The sequence below is a fragment of the Haemorhous mexicanus genome, chromosome 28, assembly GCF_027477595.1.
Source record: "Haemorhous mexicanus isolate bHaeMex1 chromosome 28, bHaeMex1.pri, whole genome shotgun sequence".
Classification (NCBI taxonomy): domain Eukaryota; kingdom Metazoa; phylum Chordata; class Aves; order Passeriformes; family Fringillidae; genus Haemorhous; species Haemorhous mexicanus.
This window is the reverse complement of record NC_082368.1, coordinates 1,746,118-1,767,439: the sequence shown is the minus strand read 5'-3', so window position 1 is coordinate 1,767,439 and position 21,322 is coordinate 1,746,118. Positions and strand designations below refer to the sequence as shown.

The window sequence follows — 21,322 nt, the reverse complement described above, 5'->3', positions numbered from 1 at the left end:
ACGGCCTGGGGGTGGGAGGTGGTGGTGGCAGAAAGACCCCGTCCCCGGGGTTGGGGACACTGGGGACACACACAGCAGACCGGGAGAGATCACAGCTCTGCTTTACCATGTTGTCACCCCGGCGGGGGGGGGCAGGAGGGCGGCTCCCCCCGCCCCAGCACAGCCCCCCCGGCCCGAGGACACCGCGTCTGTACAGCCGGACCCCGAGAGCCCCGGCAGCGCCCCCAGGGCGAGTAGAGAGCAGCGGCGGGACAGGGGGGCCACGGCCGGGGATGGGGGTGCCGTGGGGCAGCGCGAGGGGCACCCCCAGCCTCTTGCCACCCCCAAGCCTCTGCAGCCCCCAGCCCTGGATTGGCAGCCTTCGTGTGAGCTGACGGGAAAAGGGGACTCGGGGCAGCCGGGAGCGTGGGGAGGGGGAATCCGTGGGCTGGGCAGCGGGTGCCGCGGGGCTGGGCAGGAGCGGGGGGAGCTGGGGGGCAGCAGGGAACCGAACCACGGCCCAGGGACGCCGTGAGGCTGGGGGGGTCACTGAGGGGAGGCCGGGGCGGCGCCGCGGGGCTGGGCGGATGCGGGGGGCGCCGGGGGCGGCGCGGCGGCTCCGGGCTCAGTCCGAGTAGATGATGAAGCCGGAGAAGGTGCTGTACTTGTTGTTGTTGCCGCCGTGGGCTTTGCCCCCGTCCAGCTTGATGAAGACCTCGTCCCCCGCGTCCAGGTGCAGGATGACGCTGTTGCTGGCGTAGTCGTAGTTCTGGTCGGCGTCCTGCGCGATGGCGCTGGCCCGGACCTGCCCAGGGGACACCGCGGGACCGACTCAGGGCACGCCTCGGCCCGCGGATCCCACGGGACGCGCCGGGTCCGCCTCACACACATCAGATCCACCCGCCCCGGGGTAGCGTGGGGCGCCCGGGATCCCCCGCGGGTGAGCGGGTCCCGGGGAGAGGCGGCGGTCCCGGGGGGAGGCGGCTCCGCCGAGCACCGCCCGCAGCCCCCTCTGACCCGGCGGGCACCGACGCGGGACCGCGGCTCTGGGTTTGACGGGGCACAGTGGCACAGACGCGTGACTGCGGCTCTGGGGTCAGGTGCAGGACTGCAGCCCAGCCACAGGACCACAGCTCTGACGGAACTCCGAACAGGACCGTGGGTCAGACGTGGCACCACAGTTCCACATGGGACCACGGCTCTCCCACAGGACTCTGACTCCGGATTTGGATGCACAGCTCAGACACAGGACCCCGTCTTTGGGTTTGGATCCAGGGCCATGCCTGGGACACAGGACCCCATCTCCCAGCCCAGCCCCAACCCAAACCACTGAACCCCGCATCCCGGAGCGCTTCCCGGGAGCTGCACGGGGACAGTGAGCGTGTGGAGAGGGCTGAACTCACATCCCCCGTGACATGGACCCGCACCCACCGCGGGGCAGGATGCTCCCCCCAGAAAGGTTTCCTGGCTGCCGGCAGAGCCAGAGGAGCCGTCACCGCCCGGAGAAGCGGTTCCGTGGCTGGAGCCCGCTGCCGCTGCAGAATTCTTTGGGTAATCAAATCTCCGCCGGCGCCTCGCGGGGAGATCGCGGCGCTGGGTGACAGTGACAAGGCGGCTGCTGAAATCCCAAGTGAAATGCAGAAGCGCTGCGCCGGGAGAAGGTGCCGCTAATTACAACCGACGAGAATCGGCTCTTAATTGGCTCGCGCGGGGCGGGCAGGCACCGGCGAGCGGCTTCGGTGTCCCGGAGCGGCGGGAGAAGGACGGCTGTCCCCTGCAGTCCTGTCCTTTGTCCCCAGGAGCGGAGTCCCGGGGGACCACTCCTCCCCAGTTGCACCTCCCCGAGCCCACCGACAGCCTGCGATGCTGGGGTGGGACGCTGTTAACTCTGGAACCTACAGACGGCCAGGCAGGTGATCCCACAGGACTTGCCCACGCAGCCGTGTCCCTCATGCCACCAGCAACACTCACCCTGTTAAAAGCCACCCTGTGTCTACTCTGCCACCGCGAGGGTCCCCATTCCCGGTGGGGGACCCTGAATCCCGGTCAGTCACAGCCCCCCAATCTCCAGGGGACGCTGCCTCTCCCAGGCGGTCCTGCTGCGGAACAGGAGTGGAGGAAGAAGCCGTGAGGAAGGAGAGCCAGGAAAAGCCATTTGGCGCCGGGCTCCCACCACCGTCCCCCCCGCCACAGCTGGAGCTGCCCTGGTGCCATCCGTCTTCCCTCGTTAAGGAGCCGCCTCATCACGGCGCGCCCGCCAGCCCTCGCTAACCAGGGAAGATAAATGGCAGCGCTGGGCCCGGGCTGAGCCGCTCCAGGCACCGCAGTGGCACAGGAGGGGGGCTGCCACCACGGCCCCCCGCCATGGCCTCACCCCCTTATCCTGTTGTGTGCTTCAGTTTCCCCATGGCGCGGCCAGGAGCTGGGAGTCACGGGGGTGGCATGGCCCCAGCCTGGGCTGTGCTGCAGCTGCTCTCCCTGACCCCAGTGACGATGCTGGGGGTGTCCCCGGGGCTGGGGACACTCTGGAGTGGTCCCCAAGGTGGCTGCACCCAGGAGCTTTCAGGCGGCCTGGGGACAGTGGGGTGCTGCATGTGCGGCGACACCTGGGGCCTCGGGGACACCACGTGCCCCACGTGCCACCATGGCCCAGCACCCCGAGGTGTCTTTCAAGACCCCAAACACAGTGGCAGATGCTCCTCAGGATCCTTGGGCACAGCTCTGGGTGCCCTCCCAGCACCCCCGGGCACAGCAGCAGGTGCCCCCCAGGGCCCTTGGGTGCATCAGCAGATGCCCCCCGACCCCCAGACACGGCAGTGGGTGCCCCCAGGACCCCCCAGCACATCCTTGTGTACCCTTGGGGACTGTCCCCAACAGTCCCCTGGGGCTGTGACCCTCCCTGAGCTGGGGATGGCCTTCTGCAGCATGGGGACCCCAAAACCACCTGGTACCAGCCCTGTCTGTTTGTCCATCAATCAATCAATCTGTCCCTCTGTCCATCCATTTCCCCCCTCCCGCTGTCCTCGCCTCAGCTACGGGCTAATACAAATAATAATTAATGCTAATTAAGCACCACCAGCAGCTCCCCTGGCTCTCATTAACTCCAGCCCCGACCCAACGGTGATGGGCAGCCCCCAAACCGACAGCACCCGGGGGATTTTGGGGGGCCAGAGGAGGCCCCCCAAGTTCTGACTCGCTCTGAATATGCCAGGATTGACCTTTGTCTGCTGGGAACCCCACACCATGCCAGGGACGGAGGATTTTTGGCAGCAACCCCCTAAATAACCCAATTTTTTAATTATTCGGGCCATTGAGGGGGATCTTCTTTATAGATATCGATGCGGCGGTGCCTTGTTAGTAATTAACAAGCAGTTAATTAAGTTGCATCGCCGGCCCGAGCGCAGCTCCTCTTGACAAGGGGCTCCATAGCTTCTGGAAATTCATCCAGGAATGTCGATGCCCCGCAGAGCTGGTGGGGGGGGGGGGGGGGGTAGGAAGGTTTGGGGTGGTCCCCAAAAAGATTTTGGGGGAGGCCAAAGGTTTGAGGTGAGTTTTTGGGGTGCTCAGTCTGGAGTTAAACGGATGTTGCTTGGGAGAAAGAGCCAGAAGTGCCAAGCAGAGCTGGAAACCCCCAAAATTTAAGGCTGGAGGGCGGGGGAGGACAAAAATAATCACAATAAAAGGAAATTTGAAGTGTTTGAATGCAGAAAAGCTGCCGAGCGGCTCCTGCTGTGCTCCCGCTAGGAAGGGCTCGGGGAGGGCTCGGCGCGGTGGCCGTGACAAGGCTCCCACTCCTCACACCCTGGCTGTTTCTGGGGTGATAACTCGGTTTTGGGGGTCCTGCATCCTCATGACAAGGATGCATCGCGGGTTGTGGTGCCGGAGGAAACGCTGGGAAGCGGGAGCAGAGTGGATGGATCCGGCGGGAATGCCGGCTGCGGTGACATCCAGGGGAACTGAACTCGGGTGGCATCCCGGGGGGCACAGCCACGTCTTGTCCCTAGAGTCGTGGCCGGGAGGGGGACATGGCTTGGGAAAGGGGCACCCGAAAAGCGTGCGGATGGCGAGGCTGTGTCCTGGCATTGGGGGTTCCAGCGGGATGAGGTCGTGGGGATGCGGGAGAGGGGAGGGGGAAGGATGGAGCCACCCTCGGGGTGTGTGTCCCCGCGGGGTCCCCACGCAGCCCGTCTCTCCTGACCCAGCAGCAGCAGCGGAGCCGGCTCCGGGCTGGGGGCGCGGCCCCCCAAAAGCGGGGCAGGCACTGCCCCCCTCGAGGCCGCTGTCCCTGCCGAGGAGCCCTGTCACCGCAGGGACCTCCCCGGGGACAATGGCATGGCCGGGGGAGGCACCCCGGAGACGCTGTGGGGGTGCCCCAAGGCACCACAAGACATCACAAGGCACCCCAAGGACCATCTCCGTGGCCAAGGAAAGAGCTGAGGGAACCCCTGGGGACACCTCAGGGTGGATGGTGACTGTCCCCAGCACTGGGAGAGGGACAGGGCACACAGGGCAGCGTCTGGGAACGGGAGGAGGAGGATGGGACACCCCAGGGGTGCACCCGGAGCCCTGCGCTGTCTCTGGGAGAAGGACAGGGCACCCCAGGGCTGCTCCTTCAGGGCGGGGAGCACCCCGGGGACACAATCAGAGCCCGTCATTGTCACTGGGAGAAGGAAGGAGCAACCTGGGGATGCAGCTCCAGCGATGGGAGCAGGACAGAGCCCCTCGGGGGTGCACCCCGAGTCCATCATGTCACTGTGAGGAGAACAGGGCACCCTGGAGTTACAGCCCCGTGGCCAGACAAAGGATGTGGCACCCTGGAAACGCACCCAAATCCCATCATTGTCACCGAGAGAGGGACAGAACACCCTGGGGGCACATCCCTGGGGGTAGGAAAAGGACAGGGCATTCTGGGGGTGCACACAGAGCCCATTTTCACCACTGGGAGAAGGAACAAGCACCCCAGAGGTGCATGGCAGCGTCTGGGAGAAGGATGTGGCGTGCCAGAGATGAACCCAGAGCCCATCACTGCCACTGGGAGAAGGATGTGACACCCTGGGGATGCATCTCTGGGGCTGGGAATAGGATGGGGCCCCTGGGGAAGCACCCAGAGTCTGTAATCAGCACAGGGAGAAGGAGGTGGCACCCTGGGGGTGCATCCCCGGGGCAAGGAGAAGGATGGAGCAGCCAGGAGAGCATCCAGGGGCCGGGAAAAGGACGGGGCCCCTGGGGAAGAACCCGCGGTCCATCATCAGCACAAAGAGGATGTGGCAACCTGGGGGTGCATTCCTGGGGCCAGGAGAAGGTTGGTACACCCACAGGGCACGTCGCTGAGGCCAGGAAAAGGACGGGGAAGCAACCATAGCCCTTCTCCCGTGCTTGACAGAGCTCCCGGTCCCGCGGAGGGAGCCGGGATGGGCAGCCCTTACCTGCCCGTTCTTGCAGAGGTCGGCCCACATGCTGGTGCCGTCGCCGCCTCGCATGAGGACGTGGTAGGTGAAGAAGTAGGTGCCGGGAATGGCGCAGGTGAACTTGCCCGAGGCGGCGTCGTAGCTGTTGCCCAGGTTGGTGACCACGTCGTCGAACTTGAGGACCTCGTAGCCCTCGTGGGGGTTCTTGAGGCCGGCGTAGAAGGCGACCCGCGGCACCGTGCTATAGGTGGCCGCGCTCACCGCCCCCGTAGCGCCCGGTCCCGGTAATCCCGGGGGTCCCGGTCTTCCTGCTTCACCCCGCGCCCCCACCGGCCCCGGCGGTCCCGGTTCTCCGGGCGGTCCCGGCGGTCCCGGTTTCCCCGGTCTCCCCGGTTTGCCTTGGGGACCCTGCACCAGGGTGGAGGGCGGCGGGAGGGGGCCGCGTTCGGCCGGTTGTGGGGGGGCGGCGGGGCCGTAGGGCTCGCAGACCATCCGGCAGGTGCCCAGCATCTCGTACCGGCCGTCGGTACCGGCGGAGCTCACCAGCACCGGGATGAGCACCACCAGCACCAGAACCATCACCACCCCCGCCGCGGCCGCCAGCAAAGTTTTCCGGCCCAGGCTGAGCCGCCGCCCGGCCGGGGCGCGCTGGCGCCCGGGGGAGGGAATGGTGCCGGCGGGGGGGAGCAGGGCGGCGGCGGCGGGGGGGCTCGGGCTGGCGGCGGCGGCGGCGGCGGCTCCGCTGCGCTCCGCTGGCTCCGGTGCGCCCCGCGCCGCACGGGCCACGCCCACCCCCGCCGGGCCACGCCCATCTCACCGCCCAACTCGCCTCTCGATCCCGCCCATCCATCCCGGACACGCCTCCGTCGGTGTTAACCACGCCCGTGATAGCGCCCCCGTCCCGCCCACACGCGACCCCCTCCTCTCCGAGGGAGGGAAACTGAGGCAGGGAGGTGGGATCGGCCCCTGCTGCCCCACTGACCCCCCTCCTCCAAGGGGGGGGATCCCTCGGTGACCGGGCCTCGCGTGGTCACCCGAGCCACGCCCTGTCCCCACGCCAGGCCCCGAGCACTCCGAGTGCCCCCGTGGATCTGGGGACAACCTTGGAACCCGTCACCCGTGTCCCCACAGAAGAACCCACGGGGGGTGGTCCCCAGGGTCCGCCCCTACTCCCTGCCTCAGTTTCCCCTCCCACGAGGGATCACACTTTGGGACAGCCCAGGTGACACTCACGTGGCCAAGCATCCATCGCGGTCAACCGTGGGTCCGTGGGACGGGATGTCACCGCTGGTGGCAAAGGCCGCAGTGACAGCGGGGCAGCCGCAGGTGCCACCGTCGGCGTGGCCGGGCTGCGCAAAAGAGCCGTGCCCGGGGCCGAGCACCGGCGGGCCCATGGCGTGGGGACACGCGGCTGCGCCCGCTCCGTCGCCTGCCATCTCCATCAGCCTCGGCGGGGACAGCGGGACGCGATGGCAAGTGACAGGCGCCGCCAGCGCCGGGGGTGAGCGAAGGACGCGGGGATGGGGGAGGGCGACACGGACACACAGGCAGAGAGCGGCCCGGGGCCGCCACAGCGGTTCAGTGACAGCACCGAGGTGGCATCAACCTCAGCGGCACCTGTGAGCGCCATAGGGTCATCATCCCCCTGCCCCCAAAACACCCTGGGGGTGCATCCCCTCATCCCCCCCACGCCTGTGCAATGGTGCCAAAGCCCAGGGGACACACGGGGGACAAGCCCCAGCCCCGCCCCAAAAGAGGGGGAACCAAGGGGACTTTTGACAGCCATCGATCGCCCCCGCATGTCCCCTGGCTCCCGCAGAAGCTTTAATCAGCGAGCAGAAATCAATTAGCTACCTTTAAGGAGGCAATTATTCCTGGGGTCTTTACAAGGCTGGGGAGGGGGAGAGTATTTTAGGGTGGGGGTGCTGCCAGCACCGTACCCCCCCTCAAAGTTTGTTACCATTATGTCACCAGCTGTTTCCCTGATGCTTTTCTCCATCACTTTTGTCGCCCCCCTCCACACCCCCCCATTCCTCGTTATCTTTCTGTTTTAACAAGTGCCTAAAAATACGCCTGGCGAGGTCACGGGCTGCATGAGTCACCAGCAGCGTGGGGAGGGGGTGGCCCGGGTGGGCAGGGGGCTCTGTGTGGGGACAGGGTGGCCATGGTGGGGACATAGAGAGAGGACAGGCCCACGCTGGCTGCATCAGGGCGCTCGTCTCACCTGGAGGCTCAGGGGACATCCCCGGTCCTGGCCACTGCATCCTTGTGGTGGGGACACAGCCCCAGGCCACCTTGTTGCCACAGGACATTGTGTCCCCTTGGCATAGCCACGACCCCAGGCCACTGCATCACTCTGGGCTGCCCTGTCCCCATGGCAAGGCCACCACCCTCGGCCACCATGTCCCCAAGCTGTGGCCCTACAGCCGGGTGCAGAGCCAGGACAGCCTGTGGGACAGCAGCACTGTATGGGGGTACAACAGCCCAGGTGACACTGGCTGGAGCCCCTGAGGAACTCCCTGTCCCCAAACCCTGCACGGGGTGCAGTGCAGCCCCTCGAACCAGCTCCATCCACTGGGGCACAGGGAATGGATTGGCAAAGCTCCAAAAGGCCACAGTCAGGAGTGCAGGAGTTGGGAAAGGGACAAAGGCGGGAGGTGGCAGCAGCAGTGGCTGCCATGGTTGTGGTGGCAGAGATGGCAGCAGTGATCGCAGTGACAGCAGTGACTCCAGTGGTAGTGGTGGTGGCCACAGTGGCTGTGGTGGCAGCGGTGGCAGCCGTGCTTGTTGCAGTGGCTGTTGCAGTGGTGACAGCAATGGCTGTCACAGCTGCAGTGGTTGCGGTGGTGGCTGCAGTGATGGTGGTGGCTGTGGTGGCTGTGGTGACAGCAGTGGCAGTGGTGGCTGCAGGGCCGTGGTGGCAGGGGTGGCTGTTGCGGCAGTGGCTGCAGGGGTTGTGGTGACAGCAGTGGTTGCAGTGGTTGCAGTGGTTGCAGCGGTGGCTGCAGCGGTTGTGGGGACAGCAGTGGCAGCGGTGGCTGCAGCTGTTGCGGCGGTGGCTGCGGCGGTGGCGGTGGCTGCGGCTCCGCTCGACGCCCGCCGCTCCTCTGCAAAGGTTAAGCAAACAGCAGCTCCCGCAGAATCGATGCCGGCCGAGCCCTCGGCTGTTTGCTTTGGCAACGCGGCGCGGGGGCGGGTGGGCCGTGCTGGGGACGCCAGCAGCGGGGACAGGGACAATCAATGCTCCAGGGGCGCAGCTTTGGCCGGGGGTGGCCATGCCCACCACCTCCTGCTTGCTGTGGAACTCATGGAGGAGGATTTGGGGAAGGGTAGGGGTGGCCGGGCCAGGGCAGGGGGCTCGTGGGGCCGGCACTGTGCTGTGCCTCAGTTTCCCCTCCTGGCATTGTGGCAGATGCTGCCCATAGGACCACACTTGGCCAGGGGGACAGGGACATTGTGCTACCGTGTCTCAGCACGGGCGGGCTCAGCCCAGGCGTGGCTCAGCTGGAATTAAAACAGAGCTGGACACAACCAAGGAGTGCAATGTCGGCCCACGGTGACGAGCCTGGGGAAGGAGTGGACGTTTGCAGGCCCTGAGGAGTTTGGATGCTGTCCCCCAAATTCCAACTGTGTCCTCAGGATGGGCTCTGGAAGGACAAGGGACACGGGAGAGGGACATTCAGCTGTGGGCAAGGAGGCCCAGCTGCCTGCTGCCCTTGAAGGACAAGTGGATGGCTGGTTGGTGAGCTGGTGGTTGGTGGCCAACTGGCTTCCTGGCAGTGAGCGGGCTCGTGGCACACCCAGCCGGTCAGATGGATGGATGGGGGTGGGCTGCCTGGCTGGTGGCTTGGTTGCCTGGCTGGCCAGCTGGCTAGATGGCCGATTGGCTGGCTGGCCAGTCGACCACCAGTCTGTCCAGCTGCTTGTCTGCTTGTCTGGCTAGCTGAGCAGTTGGCTGGTGGCCAGCCAGCGGACCCAGAGGCTGGCCCTGGGGCCAGCACCATCCCAGCATGTCCCAGCCTGACACCAGGCACTGTCCCTTGCCCAGCGGGGAGAGCCCGGCCGCAGGCAGGAGGAGGGCAAGGTGTGGGTGGCACATCCCCCGTCCCTGTCCCCGTCACGCTGCCTCTCATTACGGACACGGCGGGGCTCGTCACCCTCCCACCGCGCGGCAATTAAGGGCTGCCAACACCGGCAGTTAATTAGCGCCGGCGGTGAGTGCTGCGAGGCGACGGCCGCATGGCTGGCGGAGGGGACGGCTCGGGGACGTGTCCCCCAGGGGGACGTGAGGTGGGAGCAGCCGGGATTTGGGGTGCTGGCACCAGCTGTGCTGTCGCGGGGGTGCCCCACGGCCGCCGGGGGAGGGGTGTGACACGGAGGGGGTGCGCAGTGACAAGTGGGTGCCGGCGATAGGGTGTGCGGGGGTGGCACCGGGGAGTGTCCTGCACGGTGACGGTATGTGGCACCCCAGGCTGCGCAGTGACGGTGACAGTGGGTGATACCCGTGGGCCATGCAGTGACAGTGACACTGGAAGATACACTGTGGGCCGGCAGTGACGGTGACAGTGGGTGACACCCCGTGGGCCACGCAGTGACATAGCATTGTGTGACAGCCCCAGCACCAGGCACTGACGGTGACTCTGTGTGATAATCCACGGGAGCTGCAGTGACACTGCGTGGCACCCGGCGGCCCCACAGTGACAGTGACACCCTGTGCACTGCGCGGTGACAGTGACACCATGTGACACTCCAGGGAGCAACAGTGAAGCTGTGCAACACCGCAGGGCTGCGCAGCAGCTCCGTGTGACACGAGTGGGGCTGTGCAGCCATGGTGACACCATGTGCCACCCCAGGGAAGTGTGCAGTGACACTGACACTGTGCCACACCCCGGGGGCCGTGCAGTGACAGTGACACCTGTGACAACAGACGCCATGCAGTGACACCGGTGACACCAGTGCCATGCAGTGACACCGCACTCACCCCACCCCGGCCTGTTCCCCCTTGTGGTAATTGAGGCGCCCACCCAGTTCACACCTGGGGACACATTCCATGGGGGGACATCACCCTGTACCTGCAGCTTCATGAGGGGACATCTGACCCCACCCCTGGCCCAGTGGGTGTCCCATGGTATGTGTGCCAAGGAAGGGGGGCTCCAGGAATGGGGTACACCAGGAAAGGGGTGCTCTGAGGAAGGGGTCACCCCAGGGAGGGGGTGCTCTGTGAAGGGGGTGCTCCAGGGCTGGAGCTCCGAGAAAGGGAGGTTTCAGGAATGGGGAAGGGGATGCTCCGAGGAAGGGGTGCAGAGGAGAGGGGGTGCCCCAGGAAGGGGGTGAACTGGGGAAGGAACTGCTCCGGGGGGGCCTGCAGGAGCAGGGGTGCGTCAGGAGGAGGGCCCGTCTGTCACCAGCCCCCGCCAGCCGCAGCAGAATCGATCCGGCCGCCAATTTGCACAGTCAAATATTTGGCTTCGCGGCGCGGGGCCGGCTCTGCTCGAGCCGCCCCGGTGGGCGCGGGCCCGCGGTGACGGTGGCGGCTGCTCCGCGATCGATGGCGGGACGTGCTGCGAGCTGGGGCGGCTTCAACGCCCCGGGGCTGCGCCGGGGCTGGGGCCGTGGTGCAGCACCCGCGATTCTTCATCAGCCCCGCGATCCTCCATCAGGACCCGCGATCCTCCATCAGCACCCACGGGCCTTGGGAGCCCACGTGGAGCCCGCTCAGGGGCAGAACCTGTTCCAGGAGCGCAGGCGCTCAGCCAGGCTGTACTCCAGGTCCCCTCCATGGCCACTGATCGCCGATACCGCCCGGTCCAGGGAGCTGAGCCATCTGTCACCGACAGGGGATGGCTGAGGCTTGGCCACACGGCCACTGGTGGCCATGGGCTTGTCCCCGAGGGGGTTTGGCTGGGGTGTGGGATGGGCAGGAGTGGGACTGGTGGTGCTGAGGCAATCCTGGGGCCGCTCCCACGGATGGGCACCACACAGCTTCCACGGACACAACTCCATGGCCAAGCTCCAGAGCCCTTCCCCCGTGGGTGCAGCCCACGCAGGGGGCTCAGTCCAGGACCCCCAGAGCAGGCTCCCCCGGCCGTGGGCAGTCCTGTGCCTCAGCATGCCCCTAGATCCGCTCGCTTTCCCGGCCCCGCTAAACTCGTTAGCGGCGGGCGAACGTCAGCCGGGCGGGAGCAAAGCGCCAAATGCGATTACGGCCCGTCTCGCTCCATCCTTCCACCCCGGGCCCCATTTATCGCGGAGGCGGGCGGGAGGGAGGCGGAACTGGCTCTTATCTCGGCCGAGAAATCCCGCTCCGGCCCTGATTGATGGCTGGCTGCGAGGGACTCCAGCGGCACGGCACAATTACGGAGCATTTAGAGCAGGAGTGGTCAGCGCTCGGCTACGGCTGGAAGAGTCGGGGTAGCCAGGTGGGGGCTCCAGCTCAGGGAGGCTCCCTGGGGCTGCACCAGTTCTCTCCGGGTGGGTGAGACACGGAAGCTGCGGCCACACACTGCGGCTCAGGGGAGGACAGAGGTGGAAGAGTGCCTGGCCCAAAAAAGGGGCAGGTGCTGGCTGGAGACACCCCAGGATGGCTGGAACCATCCTAAAGTATGGCACAGGGGACAGGCAGGACATTGCCTCACAGGCCCAAGGCCAGGCAGGAGGGTGGGAACACGCTGGAGGATCCCATATGCACAGAGGTAGCCAGGGGCTGGCAGCACCCACCTTTCTCAAAGTGTGGGGGCAAGCAATGGCACTGGGGACAGGGGTACCCCAGAGGGAACGTGCTGGCCATAGAGAACCACAGCAGGTCCAGGATCACATCCTGGCAAGGCAGACCCACCCTGTGGGGTGCCCAGAGCCAACACAAGGAAGGCCATGGCAGGGCTGATGCTCCAAGCAGCTCCTGAAGCAGCTCAGGGATGTTTACTGGGAAAAGCAGGAGCAGCCAGCAGCTCTTCCTGCGTGTGCTGAACTTTACAGAGTGCAGCCGTGCCCCGGCATAGGAACAGCCTGGGAGCAGGCTTGGAAGAGCCACGGGATGTGGAGCAGCTGCTTTCAGTGTTTTATTAAAACAAAAGTGAAGACCCAGCACCCGCCTCGCCCAGGCTCGGCTCTCCCACCGGGGAACTGCTGCTCAAACAGCAGGAAATGAGTTTGAATGAGGCAGAGCCCAGGTCTCAGCCTCTCACACCCTTGGATCCAAAGCCAAGGGTGACCCATGAGTGATGGCCACAGAGGCAGAGGGCAGGGGCGAGGAGCAGCAAGCTGAACACCCCATCCATGTGAATGAGGTGCTGTCCTCCCCCTCACTGATTTAACAAGTTTCCATTAAATCAACATGAAAGAGGGGAAATCCCAAGTCTAAATTTGGAATAGGAGGGCTGAGCTATGGGGAATCACCCCAGGGGACACTGCAGGCAATAACAGGGCCTGAGAAGGCACCCAGCCCTAGGGAGGAGATTGTCCTGGAAGATCTTAAAGTGAGATTGTACCCGATTAAAGTGAGATTGTCCCAGATTAAAGTGCCTCAGCTCCCTGAAGACCCACAATAGACCCACATGGGGACAAGGGCATCATCCCACAGGCACAGCTGGTGGGTGAGAACCTGAGCAGGGAGAATGTGCCTGAAAAAACCTCTGGCTGTGTTCACCTTGGGAAGTGTGCAAGGAGACGCCTCATGCCGCTGTCTGCATTCAGCTGGCAAAGCTCATTAATAGAGGTGGCCTTTCACTGCCCTTTTCAAAGGGGGAAATTCAGGCCCTTTCCCTGCCTAAGAGAAACGGTGAATTAAGAGATGAAATGCCGGATGAGGAGGAACACCAGCCCGCCGAGGCCGGCAAAAGCCGTGCCCACCGCCAGCCGTGCCCAGAGGAAATCCAGGGAATCCTCGAGGCGGGTGTGCAGCTGCAGGACCTGCCGGCGAGTGCTCTCCCAGTCCCCGGAGTTGTCGATGACGTGGGTCGCCCACCTGCGCTTCTCCTCCAGGGGCAGCTGGGAACTGATCCGAGCTTTGGCCTCGGCCACGCCCAGCCCGCTCCTCTTCATCAGCCGCGCCAGCTGCGTCGGGGGGTCACTGCCGGGCAGAGCACGGGGCTGAGCTGGGGCTGGGAGGGAACGGGGGATCTGCCTTCCTCGGGCAGCAGGGGGAATCACTGGGATAAAGGGGGAATGAGAGAGGCGCCCCCTTGTCATTTCTGACACAGTCAGCCTGCACTTGGATCAGCAGAGCCACTGCTGCCTGGGCTGTTCTCAGCATTCATACAGCCTGTAACAGTGCCCCAGATCCTGCCCTGACAGGGCATGAGTTGTGGAAGGCCCAAAGGCAGTGAATTCCCCTCTATGATGGTTCCAGGGAAAGCTCAGGAAGGCCCTCATGCACTATAAAGGGAGGTATTGCTTCTCTCAACAGGCTTTGCACCTGGGCTGAGGCTGAACCTTCACCAGAGAGGAGGCACATGATGGTCCCCTCTGAGAGAGGTGGCTTTGTCCCTGTCCTCAGAGTTCCTGGAGCACTTACCAATAAACCAGCACTGTGTATTTCATAAGCCTGGTCAATCCACGAGTCTCGAAGAGCAGAGGGATGTCGAGGATCACGTAGCGGTAACCTGTGGAGATGGCAACATTCCCCAAAAAAGGGAACAGAGTTAACCCCCATTCCCAAAGCCCTCATGCTGCACACACACCATGGCCAGGAAAAGCAAAGCAAGCAGGAGCTCTTCAGCTCCATCATCACAGCCGAGCGGAGCAGAGCCTGCTGGCTCTCCTCCCTCTCACAGGGAGAAAATGGTTTCATTGCAAGTTTCCAGAGAAAAAAAAAAAAACAACCCTAACCTGGCTGCTCCAGACCAAAGGTGAAACTGCAGAAATATAATGAGGAGCTGAAACGAGGAGCTGAAATGAGAGCAGCAGTGCCTGGCTGGCAGGAGCAGCAGCTGTGTGCTGTGCTGGCCTCTCCTGGGAAGCAGTGCCCACAGCAGGATCTGCTCTCCACTCCTTCTCCTGTCCAAGACTTCACCAGGCTGCAGCCATCCAAGCCAACATTTCCCAGCTCAGCTTTCCTCCCTTTATGAAAAGCTTTGGCTAAACAGCTCCATTTTTCCAAGGGGAGCAAGGAAATCCCCACAGACCTCCTGCAGCTGTGACACTGAAATGCGAGGGGAGCCTCCAGGCACAGCCCAAGGGCTCAACTCTCACCAAAACTGGCTGAGTTTGGTTTAAAACCTCTGACACCACAGGGAGCAGAGCTTCTCACAGTCAATCACTGTCCCCCTGGTTCTCTCCATGCCTCTGCCATTGGCCAGTGTTTGGGGGGGTGGAAGATGCCCTGAGGTGAGGGTGAAGGGAGGACAAAGCTCTGAGTCAGGACATCACTTCCCTGTGTGTCCCCAGTCATGGGGACATCTCAGGCTGGTGTCCCCTCTTTATAACCTCCCTAAAACCGAGCTGCCCACAGCAAGTAAAGTCTTGACAAAGACATCATCATCCAAGGAGCCACCATTCCATCGGCACCTCCGCCCTGAGAGGCTTCTCACTGCCCTCTGATTTGATCGATCAGAGCTTTCCTTACACAGCCATCCTCAGAGACAACATCCAGCTATCCCAAATCATTAAATCCTGACTAATGAGGACAAAGCAGCCTGCTGAAGCCACACAGTGCTCTAGCCAAGGGCCAGGACAGCATCCGCCTCCTCAGCCTGCAGCCTTGAGTTCAAGACTCCATCTCTGGCTCCTGGCATTCCTGCCTGTTGCTTCCTTTGTGCTTCCTCCTCCTCCTCACCCTGCAGCAGAGCTCGGCCCCATGGTGCCCCAGCCTGTTCAGCTCTCTCAGGGCTCAGCTCTGATAAACACCACCAATCCAGACTGACTCTATTAAGGCATCTGTCTGTCTACACGGAGACCTCTAGAACAGCTGGTGATCTTATCTGGCATTTCCCCAGCCCAGCCTGACAGCTGCATTTGTTCCATTTATCAGGGGGGATGTGGCACTTTGGAAGCCACAGCTGTCAGCCCATTCCTCACCTTATCGACACTCAGAGGGCTCCACAGCTTGCAGTGAAGCTGGAGCAGGCTGGGGGCAGGGAGGGATATGTGGCCATTTCAGGAGTGTGGCATTATCCGGTGGGTAATCTCTGCAAAGCTGCTCCCAGGCCCTACAGATAACTTGAAACCGCAGAGGAAAGCGGTGAAGGGCAGCAGTGAAAGGCAGGAGTGAGTCAGGAATGAATCCTCCAAACACTGACACCAAAGGCCACCGCAGGCAGAGCACAAAGGCTGTCACTCAACGTCCCTTCCCTTTCTCTGTCACCCCTGTCCCTCTCCCCACATTCAAACCAAAGGCAGAGGGAGCAGGGATGGCTCCGGCCCAAGCAGGAGTCCTGGCAGGCTGGACAAGGCCTCTTACCAAGTACAAAGTACTTCAGGATCTGCTTCAGCATCTCCTTCAGGATCTCAGGGTGAGTGATGGAGTTCAGCAGCCGCCGTTTCTCTGGCTGGGAGAAGATGATGCTTCCGAGAGCCTCACGATTTATCTCGCCATTCTCCAGGAGGATCTCGGTGCCAAAGTGCTGCAGGATTTGCTGATGGGCCTTGGAGTGGGGCTGCACCACTGAGAACATCAAACAGCTGGGGGTGAGAGCCAGTTTTACAGCACAGTTGGTGTTTGCATCAGCAATCACCCTCAGATGGGCTTTGCTCATTCACTACAGAGCTGATGCTCGCCGTGGCAGCACATCTGCCTCCAGCACATCTGTCCTGGCACCACATCTGCACAGCCTGGCAGCTCCTGCCAGCCCAAGGTCCCTTTGAGGGCTGACACCTGGGAGATGGAAGTCCTGCAGACATTAATTCAGCACCACAACCCTCGTGGCACGTGCTGCTGCTCAGGGTGACCAGTGAGCAGGGCGGGCAGGAGGACACGGCGATGGCCACACGCCAAGGCTGGGGGAGCAGCTGGGCTGAGCCAATTCCCACCAGGGATGGAGCAGGGAGATCCTAAAGGAACCAGGACCAGCTGGAAACTTCAGCACTATGTGGATACTCACTGCTGTAACTGGGCTCTGGATGCTGCTGAGGTGGTTTTTTTTTTATTATCTTTCACATCAGTCACTAAATTCTTCAGGAAAATGAACAGAAAGCTCAATCCCCAATCAACCCTTGCAGAGGCTCTGACGTTACAGGAGTGTATAACTTTAAAGCCACCAAAAAAAAAAATCCCCAACAAAAGGGATGAAGCAATAAAACCATAATTAAGCTCCAGCTGAGGGTAACCACAGCGAAGGACAGACCACAGATAATCATCTCTCCCAAATCCAGGAACATTGCCACAGGTTGTAACCTCAGGCCAACCTCATAAAAGTCTTTAAGACCAATTTTTTTCTCCTGTGGAATATCACATGGAGGCAGTTTCAGGATGGGTGAAATCCATATAGTAAACAAACACATATAAAAAAGGAATTGGTGCAAAATAAAGTGATTGGCAGAAAATTTCCACAGAGTATCTGTAGTGTTTTCCTACCATCTCCGAGGACTTTTAGCACCTCCAGCAAATTTCCTGCACCTCCAGGGGAATTACAGTGCAATAAAATGTTAAAGCATCACAGCTTTGAGTGGCTAAACAGTAAGTTCTTCACCAAACAGAAAAGCTCAGGCACTTCCAAATGACACCATTGCACCATGGCTCAGCAGCAGACCCCAAACCTGCTGCATGCAGGGTCCACAGCCCTCAGAAACCCAGACTGGTCTGGGGGGAACCTCACCCAGTCCCATCCCCTGCCATGGGCAGGGACACCTTCCACTGTCCCAGGCTGCTCCAAGCCCCATCCAGCCTGACCTTGGACACTTCCAGGGATTCAGGGGCAGCCACAGCTGCTCTGGGCAACCTCTGCTCTCCTCATTATCCAGTTGGGGTGAAGGGATTAACATCTCACAGGTAATCAGGGAAAACAAGTTCTGCTCTGGTCCTACTGAGTCAACAGATCTGGGATTTTGGGGTTTTCTCCAGCCCAAGTAGCACAAGCCTTTTTTTGTTGTTGTTGTTTGGTTTTTTGTTTTGTTTTGATTTGGGTTTTTTTTTTTTTTTGGGGGGGGGTTTGAGCACATTAATTCTGTGGTCTGATCTCTCAGTATCACCAGAAGAACAACATCCAGCAGAGAGGGACATTCTCTTTCAGCCACCAAGGTAACTGAGTGACAGGATTGGTGTCCTGGGGCTCAGGGGGTGTGTCAGACTCGCCTAGCGATCCCACTCGACAGGGAACCACATTTCCTTTTGCCCAGAGCTGGCTTTCAAACCTGGGAAGCATCCCACGCCAGGGGATGGAAACTCAGAGTACAATCTCCCCACGGTGTTTATTAGGTCATGATCTTCTTTTTTTTCTTTATTAAAAATACATCCCCGTTCCAATCCCCTCCCGGGGCAGCTGGGACTGGGAAGCGGGAGGGAAAACCCTTCTGCGACGTACCCAGAGCACCCTCTGGCGTCAGCGCCTGCCGGCAGCGATCCCGGTTGTCAGGGGAACCTCAGGGAGCGGGAGCAGCTCTGGAAAACTCACCCTGCCTGGCAATAACATCGGCATCGATCACGGCACAGCCCAGCTCCCGCAGCACGGCCACCACCGTGCTCTTCCCCGACGCGATGCCACCCGAGAGTCCCACCAGGATCATGGTGCTCTGCAAGGGGAAGAGAAGAGCTGGAAAACATGCCAGGACAGGCCGTTCTGCTCATGCTGAGCACATCAAATATTTAGTCCCAAACAGGCAACTTCATTCAAAGCTCATTTTCCTGCTTTCTCAGGGTGTCACTGAGACATCAGCAGGATTTTGGCACCCCCTGCGCTGGGTTTTCCACATGCAGGAGGACAGTGCTGGATTTAACAATGCTTCTCTGGATGTGCCACTTGAGCCAGCCCTAAGTTCCTCCAGCTGGTTTATCTGCAGCTCCAGTAACTTATTCCCCTTTAGCATCTTCCCTCATCAAACCAGAGCCCCATCCTACAGCACCCTGAGCCATGGAATCATGGAATTGTTTGGATTGGAAGAGCTCTTAAAGCCCATCCAAGTCCACCTCCTGCCATGGGCAGGGACACCCTCCACTATCCCAGGCTGCTCCAAGCCCTGTCCAAGCTGGCCTGGAACACTTTCAGGGATTCAGGGGCAGCCCCAGCTGCTCTGGGCACCAGGGCCTGCCCACCCTCACAGGGAGGAATTCCTTCCCAATATTCCATCTGGCAGTGGGAAGCCATTTCCCCTTGTCCTGTCACTCCAGGCCCTTGTCCAAAGTCTCTCCTGGAGCCCCTTTAGGCACTGGAAGGGGCTCAGAGCTCTCCCTGGATCCTTCTCCTCTCCAGGTGAGCACCCCCAGCTCTCCAAGCCTGGATGTAGAGTAGAGGGGCTCCAGTCCTTGATGCATCTCCATGGCCTCCTCTGGATCTGCTCAGAGAAATCAGGAAATTTCTGGCAGGTTTGTGGAGGGTGATCCAGGAGCAGTGAAAAGGGGCAGAACTCAGACAATATCTGAGCCAGGACTGGGACACACAAGGCCTGAGAGGGAGAGCTCAGCCACCTCTGACACCACCAGAGCCCACGAGGCACTCAGGGAATCCCATTCCCACACCAGTGGCAGCCCTAAGGACAGGGAACTCACAGCTCTGAGCAGCAAACTGGTGTCTGTGAGCTGCCCTGAGCACAGATCTGTGCTTGCCCTTGGCCCCCCTGGAGGGGGTTGGGAACACTGCTCCCACAGCTCCTGCACAAACACCTGCCTGCTCAATGCAGACCCTGCAATCCTCTCAATCCTGCTTGTGTGCTCTCCAAACCAAAGGATTCAGCCACACAGAGGCAGCTCTGGGGAGCTGAGGGGACTATGAGTAACTGCATCCCACAACGACAGCAGCCCCAGCAGGGTGCACACCCAGTGTCCCTCCTGCAGCCCAGCCCAGAGCAGCTGAGTCCTGCAAAGCCCCAAGGACAACAGCTCTTTGCTGTCACCTCATCCAGGGTGACACCAGGGTGAGGGGCTGAAGCTCCCACTGGTGCAGCTGAGAAGGAATTGGCTCCATCACCTTTGGCCAGGAGCCACAGGCTGCTGTAGTCACCCTTTGGCTTCCCCTTGCCCAGATCCTGCTCCCTCTGGCAGCCCAACCCCATCTCAGTCACCATCACTCTGCCTAACCTGGCTCTGGTCTCCACCCTCCCTCCAGACATCACCAGCCCCCCAAAAACTCTGCCCATAAAGGAACCGGGTACCTACTGCCCACAGTGCCCCCCAGGAGTGGCACCCCAGGATGGGCACAGAGGGCTGCAGGAGGGCTCAGGGTGGCTGGGAACACAGCACTACCACCCTTTGGCTAGAAAACAACAACAAAAAAAAGACATTTCAGTCACAATTCAGTCCTACAAAGAGGAGCCAAAGCCACAGTATGGGGGGGAGGAGGGGGTGGGCAAGTCCTGTGGCAGCTGGAGGCAGAGGGAAGGGGCAGAGCTGGAGTAGAAGCAGCAACAGCATGAGCTCCTTCCTTCTTCCAGACCCCAGGACAGCAGATGGGAACATCTGTTCCCCTGCAGCAACAAGGGGGGATCCAACAGGAAAAAGAGAGGGCCAAACTATGAACAGCAAACAGCAGTGACTGGGGAGGCTGATGGGCATCCCAAACAGGACTTGGCCCCCATGAGGAGCCTCTCTGGTGTCACAGGAGGCTTGGAGTGACAGAGGGGCTGTTTATTTATCCCAGCAGGTTAAAATCCTGCCCTCCCACCAGGACTTTATCCTCCCACTGCTGCAGCCTGTAGGAGAAGGCACCAGGAGGAGCGGGATCATGGCAGTGGAGGCTCCTGCTTTGTGAAAATACACTGAAATAAATACACTTTGTAAAAATACACTGCAAACTCTCCTGCCCTTGTAAACAGGCCTTTAACTGCAGTAAACCCAGCGTTCTGGCCTCCAGCCTCAGCTGGGACTTGCTCCCAAAACCCTGCTATTTCTGTCCCTCCTCCACAGGAATTACTGCAGGGGAAAGCAGCCCTTGGAAGGGTTATCCTGGAAAGCAGGGCCAGGCAGGGATCTGAACACTTGCGCTGTCCAAGGGCCAGCACAGATCTCAGGCATCAATATTTAACAAGCTCTGGTTTGAACTGCACACGAGGGGAGAGGGCAGCTTGCTCCTGCAGATGTTACTGGCAGGAGCCACAACTAGTTTTCCCCCAAATACAGCATTTTTGGGGGATATATTTGACCTGTTCCAACTAAACCAGACATGGGGAAAAATCAGAACACGTGGAACAGAGGCTGATCAGGAAAACTCGGTGAGCTATTCCTGCAGTGAGGAATGGGGAGATGCACCCACGGCATTGAGGAAATATTTTCCAAAGAATTAAGTGCCCAAAAATTCCCGTGTCCCAACACCTGGGGGTTTTGAGCGCAGCATAAGCTGCCAGCCTCAACCAATCCATCCGACAAGCACAGGGGCTGGGGATGAAGCTGGACCGTGTCCTCCAGCACCATCCTCACCCGGCCCTCCTCATTTCTCTTGGGGCTGAGAGCGCTGGTGTTTGGCTGGAGAAGGCTGCAGCCAAAGGGAAGAATCATCGTTAATTGGCGGGGAAAGAGCCGCCGCCACGACAAACACCCTGACGGACCCCGCGGGCGCCGGGGCCGCCATGGCCCCCGCCCTCACCACTCACCCTCCGCCCGGCTTCACACGCGCCGCAGTGTCCCGCGCGCCTATTGGCTGGCGGGAAGAGGGGGTGTCTCCCCCAGCCAATTGGCACCGCCCTCATTAGACTCGACCCATCCCTCAAGCATCCCTCCCATCCCTCGCGCGTGGAGACGCGAGCACCGCGGCTTCAGCGGGGAACGGGCGAGCGGGGGGACGGGCTGCGGCTCTCCGTCCGCTGGGGCATCCATGCGGCTGCCCGGTGGGAGGGAGCCCTCCCGCCACTGGCGG

General features: G+C 61.6%; 2 protein-coding genes across 2 annotated transcripts; both read right to left on the bottom strand.

Annotated features, from left to right (window-relative positions):
• Positions 1 to 81: 81 nt before the first annotated feature.
• Positions 82 to 6,082, bottom strand: C1QL1 (complement C1q like 1). The gene is made up of 2 exons (XM_059869529.1): positions 5,406 to 6,082; positions 82 to 784 (listed from the first exon to the last, which is right to left on the bottom strand). The coding sequence occupies exons 1-2, from the start codon at positions 5,964 to 5,966 to the stop codon at positions 605 to 607; spliced, it is 741 nt and encodes a 246-aa protein (XP_059725512.1). The 5' UTR covers positions 5,967 to 6,082; the 3' UTR covers positions 82 to 604.
• Positions 6,083 to 12,432: 6,350 nt separating this feature from the next.
• On the bottom strand, positions 12,433 to 21,309 carry DCAKD (dephospho-CoA kinase domain containing). The gene is made up of 5 exons (XM_059869165.1): positions 21,060 to 21,309; positions 17,933 to 18,050; positions 15,784 to 15,987; positions 13,900 to 13,987; positions 12,433 to 13,455 (listed from the first exon to the last, which is right to left on the bottom strand). The coding sequence occupies exons 1-5, from the start codon at positions 21,153 to 21,155 to the stop codon at positions 13,170 to 13,172; spliced, it is 792 nt and encodes a 263-aa protein (XP_059725148.1). The 5' UTR covers positions 21,156 to 21,309; the 3' UTR covers positions 12,433 to 13,169.
• Between the last annotated feature and the right edge of the window lie 13 nt (positions 21,310 to 21,322).